Source organism: Branchiostoma belcheri, unplaced genomic scaffold (assembly GCF_001625305.1).
Source record: "Branchiostoma belcheri isolate BF01 breed outbred unplaced genomic scaffold, Haploidv18h27 scaffold162, whole genome shotgun sequence".
NCBI classification, from domain to species: Eukaryota; Metazoa; Chordata; class Leptocardii; order Amphioxiformes; family Branchiostomatidae; genus Branchiostoma; species Branchiostoma belcheri.
Window position 1 is genome coordinate 398165 of NW_017803069.1, and position 17350 is coordinate 415514.

Genomic DNA, 17350 nt, shown 5'->3' on the forward strand with positions numbered 1-17350 from the left:
ACAAGGCATCCGGCCCGGACAAGATCCCAAATCGCGTCCTCAAGGAGCTGGCTGGCGAGTTGTCTCCTGTACTCGCAGCACTCTTCAACCAGTCGCTGCAACATGGATGTGTACCCGAAGACTGGACCAAGGCCATGGTAACACCTGTCTTCAAGAAGGGTGGAGTACACGATCCAGGCAACTACAGGCCAGTATCTTTGACTTGTGTAATTTCTAAACTCATGGAGCATGTCCTGTGCAGACACATTCTGAACCATCTTGAAAAATACAATCTTCTCACAACGTTTCAGCATGGATTTCGCAAAGCTCATTCTTGTGAAACCCAACTGCTTCTCACCGTTGACGACCTTGTGTCAGCACACGACAACAAGTTGCAAGTAGACATGGGTATCCTCGATTTCAGCCGTGCTTTTGACACGGTGCCGCACGAACGATTAGTCAGTAAACTTGCACATTACGGCATCAGAGGTCCCATCCTGGACTGGATAAGATCCTTTCTTCAGAACAGATCTATGTGGGTCGTTGCGGACGGTGAGTGCTCGCCATCAACATGTGTCCTCTCCGGAGTTCCCCAGGGAACAGTTCTCGGACCACTCCTAGGCCTGTTCCTTATATACATCAATGACTTGCCGTCCCGTCTATCACCCGGGACCACGGCTAGGCTTTTCGCCGATGATTGCCTTATCTACAGGGAGATTCGCGGTCAAGGCGACCAAGTCATCTTACAGAAGGACTTAATCGCACTGCAAGATTGGGCAGCAACCTGGGGCATGAAATTCAACCCCAAGAAATGCAACACCATGTCCATCACACGGAACAAGAACCCTTTCACCTGGATGTACGAGATGTGTGGCGAGTTTATCCACCAAACAGAGCAGGCCAAGTATCTTGGCATCACTATCAGCAACGACCTGAAATGGTCAACACATATCAGCACTGCTGTAACACGCGCCAACCACACACTTCATTTTCTCAGCCGTAATCTTCGCTACTGCCCCCGTCAAGTCCGTGAGACCGCATATTTCAGTCTCGTTCGCTCTACTATAGAGTATGGTGCAGTTATCTGGGATCCTTATCTGAGAAAGGATATTGACACACTTGAAATGGTCAACCGACGTGCTGCTCGCTTTGTGACCAGTAACCACCGTCGTCAGGATGTCAGCGTCACAGCCCTCCTGCATGACCTGAGATGGCCGTCACTTCAGTCTCGACGACAGCAAGCACGACTAGTAATGATGTATAAGATAACCAATGGTCTCGTGGCTATCCCACCCAGTCGGCTTATTCCAGCAGTTGCTCGTACCCGTGCCAACCACGCCCACAAGTACAAGACTCTGAGACCACACTGTGACATTGCAAAATACTCATTCTATGCTAGGACAATTCCTGAATGGAATAACCTTTCTGCCGACGTAGCTGAGAGTCCATCATTACAAACTTTTAAGAATCGTTTATCGTCACTTCCGTAATCATGTGTATATCTCCCCTCTGCGCGATGTCCCTGTATGTAGGGAATTTGCAGAGTAGTAGCTAGAACTAGAACTAGAACTAGAGCCTGAAACAAGCTACTTGTGGAGTCCTTTATTTTTTTAATACTGCCCATAAATATCTAGACTATATCTAGAATACAAAACAAGCAACCATTTTCCATCAGTGACGTCTCTGGTATTTTTGGCCTCACAGATGTCAATTTATAGATGCAATGGGATATTATTATTATTAGAGTTGATTCAAATTCATTAAAAGAATGACCAAAAAATTGACTTTGAAAATCCAGTTTTGCCATCCTGAAATACTTAGTTTGTGTTTATAGTTTCATTAAATATGTTGAACGTGACCAAGTGTGAGGTAGTGCATTGCATTGTATTATAATCATCAAATTGAAAATATATGTATATGTTTCCTCAGATGCATCAGATGACAGTGATGTGGATGGATCGCCCATGGAGTTAGACATGGCAGCAGGGATGCCCAAACACTTCGGGGCTGCCAAAGAGAAGAAAGGAAAAAAGGTTCCAAAGGGAAAACCTCAGTTCCGCACTGCAGTTCCTGAACAGTAGGTTATGTTGAGGCTGTCTAGTACATTAACTAGTCTAGCTAGGCTAAATTTTCTGGTCTATGAATGATACTGGGCATTGTTCTGGCCAGCGTCTGTCTTTCAGAGTGTTGCTTGAAGGAATTTTGCTGTTTATGACGGACAAAAATTTTGCCATTTTCGACAGAGAAAAAAAGGTGTGTAAAGATAATGAAAAGAAATGTCATTAAACTAAGCTTAGTCGAGTAAAGCATTCTGGAGTTATTGGCCCGGAGTCCGGAATTAAATTGTTTTTCCGGAATTAAATTGTGGCTTGTCGTCCCTCAAAATGCCCCACAAAATGTCAGAAAATGCATTTCATAAGAATCAAGATTTCACAATTTTCCCAAGGGAACATACATGTACCCCTAGATTCTTCTATGGTTGTTGAACATTCAGTGCTCAAGATGATGTTAGGTCAAACAAAATTGAGACAGAAAAAACTGATACTGGGTGGTAATTTCTTTTAGATGTGTAGGGGGCAATTGACTACAATCCATGTCAAAGATTTACGGGAGGGAATGCTACATTTGTAACTTCTTTATCATTAACATTACTCACAAAAGTTGTTAGGGGTTGGTTTCTCTACTTAGTGGTTTCTGTAACTCCATTCCAGGGGTTTTGGCAACTGGGAAAAACACACCAAAGGCATTGGGCAGAAACTGCTGGCCAAGATGGGGTACGAGCCTGGGAAGGGCCTGGGCAAGAACAAGCAAGGTGAGAGTTGGACTATTCAGTTTAACTATTCATGACTTTACCTTGGGGTTAGATATGAACTCCGTAAATATCCTGCAAGGTAACATTGTTTCTACATTGTACAAAAATACAATTGCACCACCATATGAGAGATAATGCACATAACTAGAACTAGAAGTCATATACATGTACATGTAATGAATGAGCAGAGTGACAACCTTGGTTCATATGTTAATTGGTCATATTGCATGAATGAATGAATTAATGAAGACCTTTATTGTATGTACAAGTACATAGTACTCACTGGGTTAAGTACAGGTCACAACAAATGAACAGTTTGTATAGTACATGTATACATATTCATGATTAAGTTAGCACTAGCACTATAATAATATATATAATATGTAAATCAAATTTGGACTTCTCGCTTTTCAGTGATGGTGAAAAGGTAAGAGCAGACATCGATCAGCAGAAAAAGATCAGAAGTTTGTCTAAGCTCGATAGAAATTTGTCTGTATTACTACTTAGGTGTATAAAGTAGGGAAACATTGATGTAATAAGTCTACATCAACTCTATCATTGTTGTACAAAATGTAGAAGCTACATCCTTCTAATGTTAATAACTCCAGGTATCACCATGCCTGTGGAGGCGTTTAAGAGGAAGGGCCGTGCAGCGGTGGGAGCGTACGGCTTCGAGGGGAACAAAAATCTGCACGAACAGTTTCCTACAACTACCGGGGAGGAGGAGGAGGAGGAAGAGTTCCAGGAACAGCTGGCACAGTGGAAGAAACAACCTGAGGTAACTTAGAAAAAAACAGGAAAAAAATGTTACATTTCCGGCTTCAGTCCTGGAAAAAATAGGGTCGGTAGGTAGGGCTTTTTTTTTTTTGGTCTTTTTTTTGAGACTTCAGTGATATCTAATAGGGGTGCAACTTACAACATACAATACAGTTTAACAGAGCAAAACTTGCATGAGGCCAGGACACTTATATTTTCAATGTTAATGTTAGAAAACCAATTGTACAATGTTTTATCACTCAGGTGTCAGATCATGGAGCTAGAAAAGGTCTTTCAGCTCAAAAAATGTATATCCCTTGCAGGCTAGGGATCTACAAAAAAAAAGTCTAGGGTCGGCAGATTTTTCTAGGGTTGGTCAGGAAATAGGAAACACAACATTTTTTTTCTAGGCCTTACATATACAGTCAAACTTGTCTAAGACAACCACTCTGGGGACCGAAGAAAAATGCCCTTCTTCTAATAGATAAGTGGTCTTGTACAAGGTGACAAGAAAGGACAGAAAACAAGAAAAGCATTTTGGAATCAACCTGAATCTAAAAAAAAATGAAATGGAGCGGGTGAATCGAGAATTCAAACAATTATTATTGGTGTGGCCTTATGTGGCTGTGTTCCTGTTAATTTCTTGTTTGGAATGAATCTATCAGAAAGCCAAACAGAAGGTGAAGTACAAGTACAAGACCGTGGAGGACGTGCGAGCTACCGGAGGTCCTGGGAACAAGAAGAAGATGGCCGCCCCTGCCGCTGCCAGTAAGATCAAAGTCATCGACATGACAGGACCAGAGACAAGAGTTCTGTCAGGTGAGCAGAACATCAGAAAACTTCAGTCAAGTCCAGTGTTCTAGCTAGAGCCTGTCTTTCTGTCATTTAACAGAATTTTGCCGCTTATTGCAGACAAAAATGTTGCCGAATCCATCATCTTTGATGGACAATAATTGGCAAAAATGGACCTGTCCCCCTCTCACACAAATGGATTGTTCCTAAATCACCCCTGGTCAAAATGTGAAACTTTCCAACAGTCTATACCCCCACTCAACAATGGAATCTTCCAATGCCTTCTGCTGTTGGAACATGTAGATTGACAGGATCCAAGCCATAACTAGACTAAGTTTTGCCTTACCCGTAATTAATTGCATTGGATGCCTTTAATGCTTAATATCATTTCTTTGTTCCCAGGGTATGACCAGATAGCGGGCACACAGCTCCAGTTCACAGACGAGGCCACCCCCCGTAAGAAGGCGTTCTCCCTGCCTGAGCTGGAGCACAACCTGACCCTGCTGGTGGAGATGTCGGAGCAGCACATCCTGGACAACGAGCGCCGTCTGAGACACGAGAAGGACATGATCGTCAACCTCAAGCACGAGGACGAGAAACTCATGGAAGTCCTGCATGAGGAGAAGAAGTCCATAGACAGGTTGGTTTAGAAATGTTGTTAATAATCGCAGAACACAGTTAGAACGTTTATTTGCTCTGGAGCAAATGCAACATATTTCAGTCATACCCCTCCCCATAAAAGGCACTGTTCCAAAATCACACCTGTGCAAAAGTAGCTCCCATGCAGGAATTAATCGTAAAATGTAATGGGGAGGCTTCCTGAATTCAGTGTAATAGTAGGCGGCTCTCAAAACATAGCATAGAGCTTTGTTAGGACACCCCCCATGCAGGCCCTCCTAGAACACTGCTTGGATGTGTAAGTGTCCCGAAAATAAATTTCAATTGTCCCGAAGTAAGGATGAAATGTCCCAACCTGTTTTTTGGGGGAAGTATTGTATGACTTCGACTTGAAGTCAACTTAATTTTGCTTATGTTCACTCCCAGGCGCACTATAATTGTAGAGTAGACAGGAAATTTGGGGGGACTTTTCCGGATCCAAAAGCCGGGATGTGTGACTGATAAACAAAAGAAGGGCTGACATTCTGATGTTGATTATTTTTTTATCTTCCCAAAGTGTCTTCTTAGTTGTCCCAGCCAAAATTTTAGTGGTCAGTGGCCATCGGACCACCTTTAATTTCGAGCCCTGAGTGTGAGTGTTTTCTACCCGCCAGGTTGGAGGCAGTGTTGGAGATGGTTGAGGAGTGTGAGAGAAGACTGGACCTGGGCAGTCTGGAGCCGCTGACATTGCGGGACTGTGAGACCATGTTCCGCCGCCTGCAGGAGGAGTACTACGTGGAGTACAAGACTTACGAGCTGAACCAGCTGGCCATCACTGTAGTCTTTCCCTTGGTGAGTAGGTATGATTCAGAGGAGCAGGTTTTCTGCACATAAAAAAAATGTGTGCAAATAACTTTAAAAAAAGGGAAAAATGAAATCCTTGTGTCATTTTTCTGCGTAAGAATTTAGTACTAAAGATTTTATGACATATTCAAAGGACCTTGGGTTCCTATTTTCTGAAACAGGTTCTTACACTAGTTACAGGTGCAAATTTCAAACTTGTTTTGCTCATGAAAACTTTAAGCTTTAAAAATCACAGAAAAATGAACAAAACAAGGCTGCTCTTATAAAAAAGTGGTGGTGAATAAAGTTAGATTATTGATATTCATTCACAAGCCTGATGAAAATATTTACAGATACATGTATATACATGTACTTCTCTGACTCCCCTGCAGGTAAAGAAATTGTTGATAGACTGGAAACCCCTACAGGACCCCACCCTCCCTCTGCAGGAGTTCTGTCTGTGGATATTTTCAGATATTCTCTGACTCCCCTGCAGGTAAAGAAATTGTTGATAGACTGGAAACCCCTACAGGACCCCACCCTCCCTCTGCAGGAGTTCTGTCTGTGGATATTTACAGATATTCTCTGACTCTCCTGCAGGTAAAGAAGTTGTTGATAGACTGGAAACCCCTACAGGACCCCACCCTCCCTCTGCAGGAGTTCTGTCTGTGGATATTTACAGATATTCTCTGACTCCCTGCAGGTAAAGAAGTTGTTGATAGACTGGAAACCTCTACAGGACCCCACCCTCCCTCTGCAGGAGTTCTGTCTGTGGATATTTACAGATAGAGAATTCTCTGACTCCCCTGCAGGTAAAGAAGTTGTTGATAGACTGGAAACCCCTACAGGACCCCACCCTCCCTCTGCAGGAGTTCTGTCTGTGGATATTTACAGATAGAGAATTCTCTGACTCCCCTGCAGGTAAAGAAGTTGTTGATAGACTGGAAACCCCTACAGGACCCCACCCTCCCTGTACAGGAGTTCTGTCTGTGGATATTTACAGATATTCTCTGACTCTCCTGCAGGTAAAGAAGTTGTTGATAGACTGGAAACCCCTACAGGACCCCACCCTCCCTGAACAGGAGTTCTGTCTGTGGAAGGAGTTGTTAGAGGAGGGTCACGGTGTACCTCTGGGGTCAGACGGGTCAGGGATGGACGTGTTCCACCGACTGGTGTGGGAGATATGGATGCCGCACATCAGGACCATGTTTGGGTAGGAAACCATCTTATGGGCCATTGACCTTTTCCTGTGCAGCAGTACACAGGTTTCTATGTAAACTGCCATGTTAGATATCTTTCCTGTGTGCACTTCTCAAAAATTGAAAACCAGCCTGAAATTATTTTATGTCAAGTCAATTTTGTTTGACACGACATCATGTTGAGTGCCAAGGTGTGAGGCGTTGTTCTAGAAGTGCAACAACCCTAGGGTCCAGGGGCATGCTCCCTTAAAATCCTAATTCCTGCATTATGGGGGGGCAGATTTTGCTGTTGGACTAAGCTCAGTAACATCTCTTTCCATGTTTTTACTTGTCAATTTTTTTGTTCGTCAAAAATAACGAATTGGGTAAAATTTTTGCCATGAGCTGCAAAATTCCCTCCAATGGCAGAAAGACGAACACTGGCTAGAACACTGATTAAAAAGCAATGACGTAACAAAATGTTTTTAGATGGTTTACATTAATTTTGTATCTCCCCTTTGTTTGGTGGGGCCCCAGGTCATGGTCAGTGCGTAACTATGACCAGATGTTGCGGCTGTTGGAGGACTGGCTGCCCCTGGTGCCCACCTGGATCATGGATAACCTGTATGACCAGCTGGTCATGCCCAGACTCATGACCGAGGTGGACAGCTGGAATCCCACTACTGACACCATGCCCATCCACCAGTGGTTACACCCGTGGCTACCCCTCATCAGTAAGTACATGTACACCTAAGACCGAACCTAGAATATACAGCGACAGTATGGGATCCATATACGATGTATTAAGAAAAACAAAGATAAACAAGAAAGGGTAGTACAAAATCAAGCTGCAAGATTCTGCATGAACAAGTATGAAAGGGGTGCTAGTGTCACGGACTATGCATGATGTACAAAATGACTAAATGGTTATCTGTTTTAGGTTCTCGGCTGGAATGCCTGTACCCAACCATCAGACCCAAGTTGGGGAAGGCGCTGTATGACCAACTGTTATTGTTGACTGTTTTAGGTTCTCGGCTGGAGTGCCTGTACCCCACCATCAGACACAAGTTGGGTAAGGCGCTGACTAACTGGCACCCCAGCGACGCCTCGGCTATCCACATCCTGCAGCCCTGGAAGCCGGTGTTCAGTGAGGGCAGCATGGACTCCTTCCTGCTGAAGAACATCCTGCCCAAACTGGGGCTGTGTCTGCAGGAGTTTGTCATCAACCCTCACCAGCAGCATTTAGGTTAGTGCCAAGTAGGCCTGTGTACTGGTACACAGTACTAATACTGTACCGAAAAACCATACCTAATCCCTCAGTACCACGTACTGTACATGTACTGTACCTGAGTTATAATAATTATATGCTTATCAACCCTCACCAGCAGCATTTAGGTTAGTGCCAAGTAGGGCTGTGTACCAGTACACTGTACCAATACTGTACCAAAAAACTATACCCAATCCCTCAGTACCACGTACTGTACCTGTGTTATACTAATTATATGCTTATCAACCCTCACCAGCAGCATTTAGGTCAGTGACAAGTAGGGCTGTGTACCAGTAGACTGTACCGATACTGTACCAAAAATCTATAGCTAATCCCTCAGTACCACGTACTGTACCTGTGTTATACTAATTATATGCTTAGCAACCCTCACCAGCAGCATTTAGGTTAGTGCCAAGTAGGGCTGTGTACCGGTACACTGTACCGAAATAAAACAGTAAATCAGAGCCTTGTCTTGTCTCCTCTTTTCATATTTATCTGCTATCCACTTTCCAGCTATTGACATTGCTATGTTGTTGTTATTTTTATGTTTACTGAAGGAAAACGTATTGTTTTTGCTCAGTTTCTTCCTCTTCTTCTTCTCCAGTGACTTCTGATTCTGACCAATGACATGATTTGTTGACGTCTGTCACCATGGTGACTGGTGTTGGGTTACATAATGTTGCAGTTTCATGGTCTGCTCTGCTCCTGTCACCATATACTAGTACAAAATGTAGTACATGTATTTGAATGTGTTTGAGTAAGAATTAACAGAGTAGACCATATCTGAAGGTAAACATTATGCAGTTGCTTTGCAAATGTTACTTCTCTAGTCTTACATGTTGTATCTCCCCCATGTATCTCAGATGGGTTCCAGTGGGTGCTGCGTTGGCATGGCATGCTGCCCGTACAGAGCCTAACCTCCCTGTTTGAAAAACACTTCTTCCCGAAATGGATCCAAGTCCTCTGTACCTGGCTTAACAACAACCCTGACTACGACCAGGTATGTCTGTTAACCTAAAATCTTTCTCTTTTTTTGGCAAATCAGAAAAGAATGGACAGGGCGAATCCGAGAAGCAACAAATTAAATTGGTGTGGCCTTATCTGAAAAATTCTGTCAGATTGTCTCATGTAGATAGCAAACATGATTTCAGCACCAGGGACAGGGACAATGAACCCTAGTTTTCACACTGGCCGGAACACCCATATCGTACGTAATCGTGGCCCACTGATATGACATAAATGATGTTAATGATATTTGACAATCTGCTCATGTCTATGTACAGGTGACAAAGTGGTACCTCGGGTGGAAGTCCCAGTTTCCAGAAGAGATGCTGAATGAGCCAGCTGTCAAAGGTACATTATACATTATACAAGAAATTCCACATTTGCCCCTAACTCTGCACCAATATTGATTTTATGGCTGGAAAATTATCTATTTATTCATAAATAAACACAATTTATTTATAAAAAAAATATAAATAAATAATTTATTTATTAATAAACGAACAAATAAATTTGTGACACCAAAAAGCAAACCTTACAGCAGGGATAAATCTCCCTGAATTGCAAAAAGTTTGTGTACACAAATTACAACGGACAAGACAGGCGATATACATGTATACATCCCAAGACAGGAAAGTCTGGCAACACCTCTGCTGCAAGGTTATAGGAAACATAAAGTATGACATTTTTTTATACACATGATAGATAGATACACAGGTAATCCATACTTTGTTCTTGTTCCCCAGACCAGTTTAACCGGGCGCTGGAGATCATGACGCGGGCGGTCGGCGGGGGCGGCGTGGTCCAGCCCGGGGCGCGGGAGAATGTGGCGTACCTCACGTCCACGGAGAGGCGGCGGGAGTTTGAGGCTCAGGCGGCCGCCGAGAAGAGAAGGGAGGAGAGGACCCCGGTAAGATCACTTCACACTCTGTTTCACACTCTGTTTCACACTCTGTTCTCAGCTGTTAACAGATACATTCCCTTTAATTGTGTATCTATGAATACTTTGTGTTTGGGAACAAATCTCAGGGCTCAAATTGTATTATTTGGTAAAGGTAAATGTGTACACAGGTGCACATGAGAAAAAAATACTGCATTTGCACAAAAAGCTTGCTTGCACTGGTAAAGATCGGGAGAAAATTAGTTGCACAGTACTCAAATTTACAAATGTATGTGCACCAACTTGCACATGAAAAGGGTAGTCAGAGCCATGCTAAGCAGTGGCACCTGTGCTGTGCATTGTGAACCTGAAATGTCGGCAGAATGAAACACTTGTGTAAAAAAGTCTTTTTCCTTATTATGAGTTTTTGTTTCAAAGTCTGGGCAAGGACATTACACATGCAGATATATCTTGTACATGTATAATGTCCTTGGTCTGTGGTTCAAGTTGTAGCTTTTGTAATAACACTCTGATGGGCATGTAGTGAAGAATATTAGAAGTTACTATTTTGTGTTCCAGATGGAGGCAGCAAGGAAAGCAGCAAATGTGTCCATGAACTTCAAAGACCTCATACAAGCCAAGGTAAAGAAACATGATGCATCTTGAAATACACAATGTATATCTTTTAGTGCCCTGTCTAATGGATATGGGGAAAATGGCAATGACAACAATTGCAGGTGATTGCGAATGCCTGTTGAATGATAGACAGGTTGTACGTCTAAACCAGAATATCAGTCATCTGACTTTTTCACTCTCTGGAACAAACTGAACCCAACCATATCCATTACAACCTGTGGAAACACACACACACAGGTACACACTCATACATACACAGACCAAAAACAATACATGTTCCTCCATATTTTGTGGCAGTCCAAATGTACAGAACTTGTACAGAACAGTTCTTGTGTACATTCATATTGCATCTAATGGTCAAAAATGACAACTTTCCTTTTTGAACATTTCAGGCGGAGGAGAACAACCTGGTGTTCTGTCCCATTCCCAACAAGTTTTACGAGGCCAAGGCCGTGTACCAGTTCGGCACAAAAACCATCTACATCGACAGGGGCGTCGTCTTTGTACAGGGGGAGAAGACATGGGTGCCTGTGTCTCTACAGAACCTCATCGACATGGCAAGATAGGACATACTCTGTATTGGTCTGCAGGGATAAAATACCATTTCTGCAAACCTGCACTGGTCCTCACTGGCCTGTGTATTTCATTTCAGTTCACAATAAAATCTTATCAAAATACACATACATCAAAATATCGCTCAATTGTGCAAGCTCAAAACTAGGAGCATGGACCATGCAACTTCAAAGTTATCATCCTGGTTTATGATAATAGTGACAAAATCTGTGTGTGGTTAACTTTGTGTAGTACCAACTCATGTAACCTGTAGTGCGTTGACCACAGAACATACAGAGATTCATTGCAATTATGTATATCTGAACGAGGAATTAACACTGTGCTATTGATTGCATAGTGATACTGTCACATAGTATGGACGGTGAATACATGATTTGTAAATAAAGCTTTGTAACCAGCATTTTGTCCCTTCACTCATTTGTATCTACTTTTAATAGGAAAGCTCTAAGTCTAAGCAAATAACAGAGGTGACCCCATCACTAAATACTTTAAAAGTAGTACCTTAAAATACCTGTTAGAGACTTTTTGATGTAAAAGATGCAGAAAGAATACTAAATAATGAGACACAGATTTCATGTGTACCCTGCATTGTGCATGCTGTTAATGACTTAATTCACAAGTAAATTCCAGTGAATATACAGATTTATATATACAGGTTGTGTGTATATATACATGTACATGTTACTTTGCCTCATGGCTATAGCATCAACGATTTAATTTTATACAACAGTAGGAAGCATGCTGTATATTGCAAAGATTGGCAATAGAATGACAACAACAAAGTAAGCTGCACACCTTCATTTCAAGTACATGTGTACATACATCATCATATTACATGATTCATAAGTATCTCAAGTTGGATTCACTATATATATGGAGTCAACTATATGCATGTACATTGATTCAGAAAGTGAAAACTGAGGAAAATGAATTCTTTTTTCTCACAACTTTACAGATATATTTACTAGTATTCAATCATCCTTGACACAATGTGATGAGAATATATACACCTGTACAAAGTATACAGTTACTAATAATTATGAAAGTTCATCTGTGTTTGTAGTTACATGTTTAAAGGTAAAACTTTTGACCCAACACAAAAGGTAAATGTTTTCACCTAGAGCTTTTGACCAGTCAGACACCCTGTTCATCTTTATACAAGATACCTTTGACCCGGTATTGATTTCACACTTCAGAGAAACCATGTGACAAGTCTCACTGGGTCAGTCTAAGGAAGAAGCCCAGAGTGACTGGTTGAAGCTCTAGGTGAGAACATTTACCTTTTGTGTTGGAACAAAATTACAGTTTTACCTTTAAAGTACACAGTAGTTTCAGTATATGTACAGGGAGCCGTCAGAAGGCCCCAGGTAGCCCACAGCGATCAACAGGACGTCCACCAGTGTCCAGACACCCAGGCCGCCGAAGCTGAAGAGTTTTCCCAGCCCCTCCCTCCACTGTCCAAGGTAGAACCTGTCCACCCCAAACCCCCCCAGGGTGATGCTGAGGATCAGTGCTGTCGACCATCGGTAACCTGAGGTCCAGTTACACTCCAGCGACTTGGGGAATGTCCTCGCACCTGAAACAACAATTCAAATCATGACTTTTTAGGAGTGGTTGAAAATACATGTAAGGGCTCCATTTGCCTAGACAACTACTGATGCAGTGTAACCCGTTTGATTCTCCTTTTGCTTCTTTATCGTGCAAGGGAAAACACCAGTTGATCAACAACAAACACCTGTAAAAACAGCAAGTACCACCAGATTACAACTACAAGTGATTAATGAATGTCTCCCACTGGGACCTACTGAACCTCACCATATCCATTACAACCTGACCTACATGAAGAAGCACACATGGACACACACATGCCAAAAACAATACATGTACTAGTACCTCCATTTTCAAACAATTCTTACACAGTTTTTTTTACCTGCAAATTACAAATTTTAACACAACTCACCAAAACAGAAGACATATTCTTTGACAGTACAGTTGGCCTGAAATCTTTCCCGTGGTGTAGAGATGACCTTACAGTCTGTGGAGTGAGTACAGTCATGCTCAGTGTCTGCTGTCTGGTAGCAAAACTGACACTTCATACTTCTTGTAAAGGCAGTTGGTCCCTGCAGGAAGAAAGGACAACAAGGTACATGGTACATACATGTATAGGTGTTAATGTAGTATTGAATTTGGCCAGCATCCTGGCCTATGGTACTATTACTAAGTAACTTAATAGATCCCATGTACAGCCCCTGTCACACATAGTTGGTGTGCATTTGACCAGCATAACTACCATTATCTTACATGTTCATGCATGACATGCACGCATTTGTGGCTAGATGTGAAATATGTTGTACATACATGTAATACTCACCACACACTGTATGCCGTCCCTGATCTGACACTGCAGTGTGATGTCTGTCCCGTACACACAGGAGGAGTTGTAGGTACATGTTACACACTGGGCTGCCAGCACGCTGCAGCGAGCGTTACTGGGACAGGTGGGCGGGCCGTCTGTTGGGCCGTGTGATGTCTGCACACCCGTGGGAGGGGTGGTGGGGTTGTCTGGGGGAGAGGTGTGAAAATCAGTGACAGGGCAAGGATCGATGTTTGTTTGTTTATTTGTTTGGGTCTTGTCTTTGTCTTTCGGGATTAAGGTACCCAACATCAACTTGCTGATGATTCTGCTACACTGTAGAATTGGGATGTAGAATTTGTACCATTGCACACCGGGGCATGCCTCCACTCTTTTTCGAAAGGTACACGACCCCACACATTTTCTTGCACAGTATAACTACTAATAAGCCTATTGGGTTCATAATGACATTTGGGGAGTAAAAGATCAAATTATGTCATTGTGATGCAAAAACGTGTTGAAGCTGCCAAAAATACCCCAAGAAAAACCGCTGTTTGTTTTCATTCTTTTTTCAGGAGCCTCCTAAAAATACAGCGGGCCTGGCACAACTTATTCTCGCGCTGCGCTGAGTCATCGGTAAGCAAAATAACAACGCTAATGTTGCAACTTATTGAATATAACAATCTATTAGATGAGATGATTCAGATGAGAAAATTTCAATTATTTATGTTTACAGTTTTGGCGCAAATATCTTACACAATATCGCTTTAACGTCACCTGCAAGCTACACATCATCTGCAAATGGTACCGGAATATAGTACATAACGTTATAACTTACCCGTCAGAGTGGTGTTGGACGGGCGGGTTCCCTTGTCATCACTGCTTGTGGCATTGGCGTCGGCGGTGATCAGTGTTACTGGATGTTGAGGGGAGCTTTCTGTGCCGCCTACTGGTAAGAAAGGTAATATATTAATATAGCTCAGGAGTAGCCGTGGACGACTCTGGTACCCTTTTTGCATGATAATGCCGGCATTATCATGCAAAAAGGGTACCAGAGTCGTCCACGGCTAGCTCAGGAGGTTTATGCAACTTGTGACTTCCCGACCCTAGATATTAAAATATAACACACGATAAACGCCAAATTTAACTATGGTGTATTCTATTACATATATATTAACCACACCCATACTCACTTTTGGGTTGCTCGCTCTCTGCTGCCCTTAAACAGCCCAGAAACACGAAAAACAGCGACAAAATCTGCAATTTTCGTCTACCGACGGCCATCTTGGAAACGGAAGTGCTCTCTTTCCCAGGTCTGTAGGAGTCTATGACTTGTTCATTATTTTGTAAAGCAAATATCATCAAAAGCGTTAAATATATAACGTTACATAAATTACTATATATCACCAGATATTTACGACCAGTTGTATCATATTTGATACTTTTTGATGAAGAATTAGAGCTACTCAAACACCCCCTCTCGGCATTCCATGGTTTCGTCTACTAGTCTCGTCCCCAGCGCACTCTTGTAGAGAACAACATGGCAGCCTCCATGGGAAGAGGTAGAGGAGGAGGTAGCACTAGTTTCCAGAAGAAAGCCCGGGCCAAAAGTCTCCACATCCCCGGCACAAGGCCCTCACCACAGGGGAACCAACTCCTGGTGTCTACCGGGGTCCCGTCTCTGGACCACATCATCGGAGGAGGGGTCGTGGTGGGGACGGTGCTGTTGGTAGAGGAAGACACGTTTGGGAACTATGCACGCCTTCTGGTGAAGTATTTCATGGCGGAAGGTATCATGGCCCGTCATCCTTTACTGCTGTCCTCGGCTGAACTCCACCCCAGACAGCTCCTGGGTGACCTGCCGGCACCGGTTAGCGAGGACGTGGGGAAGACAGCGACACACCAGGGAGATGTACCCTCAGAGAAACAGGTGCAGAAAGAGGCACCCATGAAAATAGCTTGGAGGTAACCGTTGCATGTATAAAGGATTTTCTTAGATCATATTTTTAAGACCACCCATTGTATTCCTATTATTGACTTTGCTAAAAAGGCATTGCTTCAAATAATTTTCATGTGTAAATACTGTAATATATTATGTCAGAAAAAACAGCAATTGTGTACAACAAAATCAGGAAGCTTATATCAATATTATTATGATTAACATCCTTGCATATTAATTAACCTAAATAAAAGCGGCAAAATTAAGATGTGTCAGATACGTTTGTATATGCCATGATAGTGCCATCATTCTTTGAAAAAAAAAAGTTATTTGAAATATTCTATAATTTTTACCCTAGGTACCAGAACTTGCCCACCGAGCAGCCTGAGCTTGGAGCGTTCTCCCAGTTCGGCCACTACTACGACCTGTCCAGGACCATGTCCAGTGAGATGACTGACTCCGCCCCCAGCAGGCTGTTCTACCTGCCGGATGAACTCCCCCTGGAGGAGCAGGGCGCGTGGACCGGCAGCATCACAAACCCTGCCTATGTCAAACTCCTACAGTCCATCCGGGATGTGGTTATGGAAGGACAGTTTGATCTTACCGTGCCACAACCCAAAGACGTGTCTAGAACTGTGCTGAGAATCGGTCTTCACTGTCTAGGTTCCCCCTTATGGGGAGAGCAGGATGGCGGCGCATCCCATGATGCATCTCTCCCCCACTTCCTCCACGCTCTCAGGGCTCTGCTCAGAACCTCGCTGGCCGCTTGCCTCGTCACGGTCCCCACACATCTGTTCCAGGACGCTGCCTTCACACGGCGGTTAGAGAAGCTGTGCGACTCCGTTGTCCGACTCGAATCCTTCGCGGGATCGGAGAAAGAGCAGAACCCTGCGTACAGGGACTACCACGGCCTGCTGTACGTTAGACAGTTGTCCCAGGCCAACTCCCTCCTGTCCCACGTGCCAGACTGCAGCGACTTTGCCTTCAAGCTGCGGAGGAAGAAATTTGCGGTGGAGAAGCTCCACCTGCCGCCGGAACTGCAGGAGAGTCAGCAGCGGGAGCAGGACGAGCCTGTAGCAGCTCTCAAAACTTCAGCTGCGAGCTGTTTCACCAGCGGAAAGAGCAAACTGGACTTCTGAATTAATTTCATGTACATTGTATAATGCGTTTCCATTTGGTTTATATTGTTACATGTTGTTCTACTATTACATGCAAAAGGACAAATATGTGCACCAGTAGTGGTAATGAGATTTGTCATATTTTTATAGAACATTGGGAGTTTGAGACTTTATTGGAACTTCCATTAGCAGTGGGCCCAAGGGCTAGTCTTCCCAGAATTCACATAAATGTACGATGCAGTAGGTATGTGATTGTTTCTTATTTCTATGCAGGTAAGTATTTAATATTTGCAGGTTTTGAATACCATGCTAATGATGCCAAATGCAGTAAGTTTGGAAAAATACAGTTGTCTTGTAGTTTGTTAATCACAAGAATTTGAACAAACTACAAGATCCAGAGGAAAAGGAACTTGACTTGTGCTTCTGGTTATGTCAACCAGCAACAGACTGGTTGACATAAAAAATGCAAATAGTATGCAAAATAGTAGAGTTACTTTTCAAAAGACAATGTTCATACCAATGTTGGGAATTAAAGCTTACGTAGAATAGTTTGATTGGAAATGCTTACATTACATGTAAGTGCAAAACATGTACCTGTCATAAAAATCTGTAAGATTAATTTTAA

At 43.0% G+C, this 17350-nt stretch overlaps 3 protein-coding genes across 4 annotated transcripts in view; 2 read left to right on the forward strand and 1 right to left on the reverse strand.

Moving 5' to 3' along the window:
- Positions 1–11796, forward strand: part of LOC109466295 (tuftelin-interacting protein 11-like) — a 17166-nt gene extending 5370 nt beyond the window's left edge. Inside the window, exons 4-18 of the mRNA XM_019764003.1 lie at positions 1909–2056; positions 2691–2791; positions 3400–3569; positions 4213–4366; positions 4742–4979; positions 5611–5788; positions 6701–6757; positions 6862–6992; positions 7495–7691; positions 7985–8203; positions 9088–9224; positions 9508–9577; positions 9973–10136; positions 10686–10748; positions 11135–11796. Coding sequence (XP_019619562.1) covers positions 1909–2056; positions 2691–2791; positions 3400–3569; positions 4213–4366; positions 4742–4979; positions 5611–5788; positions 6701–6757; positions 6862–6992; positions 7495–7691; positions 7985–8203; positions 9088–9224; positions 9508–9577; positions 9973–10136; positions 10686–10748; positions 11135–11308 — 2201 coding nt within the window. The 3' untranslated portion in view covers positions 11309–11796. The remainder of the gene's footprint in view (positions 1–1908; positions 2057–2690; positions 2792–3399; positions 3570–4212; positions 4367–4741; positions 4980–5610; positions 5789–6700; positions 6758–6861; positions 6993–7494; positions 7692–7984; positions 8204–9087; positions 9225–9507; positions 9578–9972; positions 10137–10685; positions 10749–11134) is intronic.
- Positions 11797–11892: 96 nt separating this feature from the next.
- Positions 11893–15019, reverse strand: LOC109466298 (TM2 domain-containing protein 3-like). Of its 2 annotated transcripts, none has more exons than XM_019764007.1 (5): positions 14862–15019; positions 14507–14614; positions 13687–13877; positions 13276–13435; positions 11893–12891 (listed from the first exon to the last, which is right to left on the reverse strand). In XM_019764007.1, exons 1-5 carry the CDS (start codon positions 14950–14952, stop codon positions 12647–12649), a joined length of 795 nt encoding a protein of 264 aa, XP_019619566.1. In that variant the 5' UTR covers positions 14953–15019; the 3' UTR covers positions 11893–12646. The 2 variants fall into 2 exon arrangements, with proteins under 2 accessions (XP_019619566.1, XP_019619565.1); XM_019764006.1 differs by having other exon boundaries at positions 14507–14617; positions 14862–15017.
- A 54-nt stretch (positions 15020–15073) lies between these two features.
- Positions 15074–17261, forward strand: LOC109466297 (elongator complex protein 4-like). The gene is made up of 2 exons (XM_019764005.1): positions 15074–15633; positions 15966–17261. Exons 1-2 carry the CDS (start codon positions 15209–15211, stop codon positions 16744–16746), a joined length of 1206 nt encoding a protein of 401 aa, XP_019619564.1. The 5' UTR covers positions 15074–15208; the 3' UTR covers positions 16747–17261.
- Positions 17262–17350: the final 89 nt, after the last annotated feature.

Excerpts from the sequence above, each read along its gene's own strand:
- LOC109466297 (XM_019764005.1), top strand. The coding sequence starts at position 15,209 with ATGGCAGCCTCCATGGGAAGAGGTAGAGGAGGAGGTAGCACTAGTTTC. Across the intron at positions 15,634-15,965 it reads CCCATGAAAATAGCTTGGAG|GTACCAGAACTTGCCCACCG; the intron begins GTAACCGTTGCA and ends TTTTTACCCTAG.
- LOC109466298 (XM_019764006.1), bottom strand. The coding sequence starts at position 14,952 with ATGGCCGTCGGTAGACGAAAATTGCAGATTTTGTCGCTGTTTTTCGTG. Across the intron at positions 13,436-13,686 it reads GGGACGGCATACAGTGTGTG|GGACCAACTGCCTTTACAAG; the intron begins GTGAGTATTACA and ends TTCTTCCTGCAG. Across the intron at positions 12,892-13,275 it reads AGAATATGTCTTCTGTTTTG|GTGCGAGGACATTCCCCAAG; the intron begins GTGAGTTGTGTT and ends TTGTTGTTTCAG.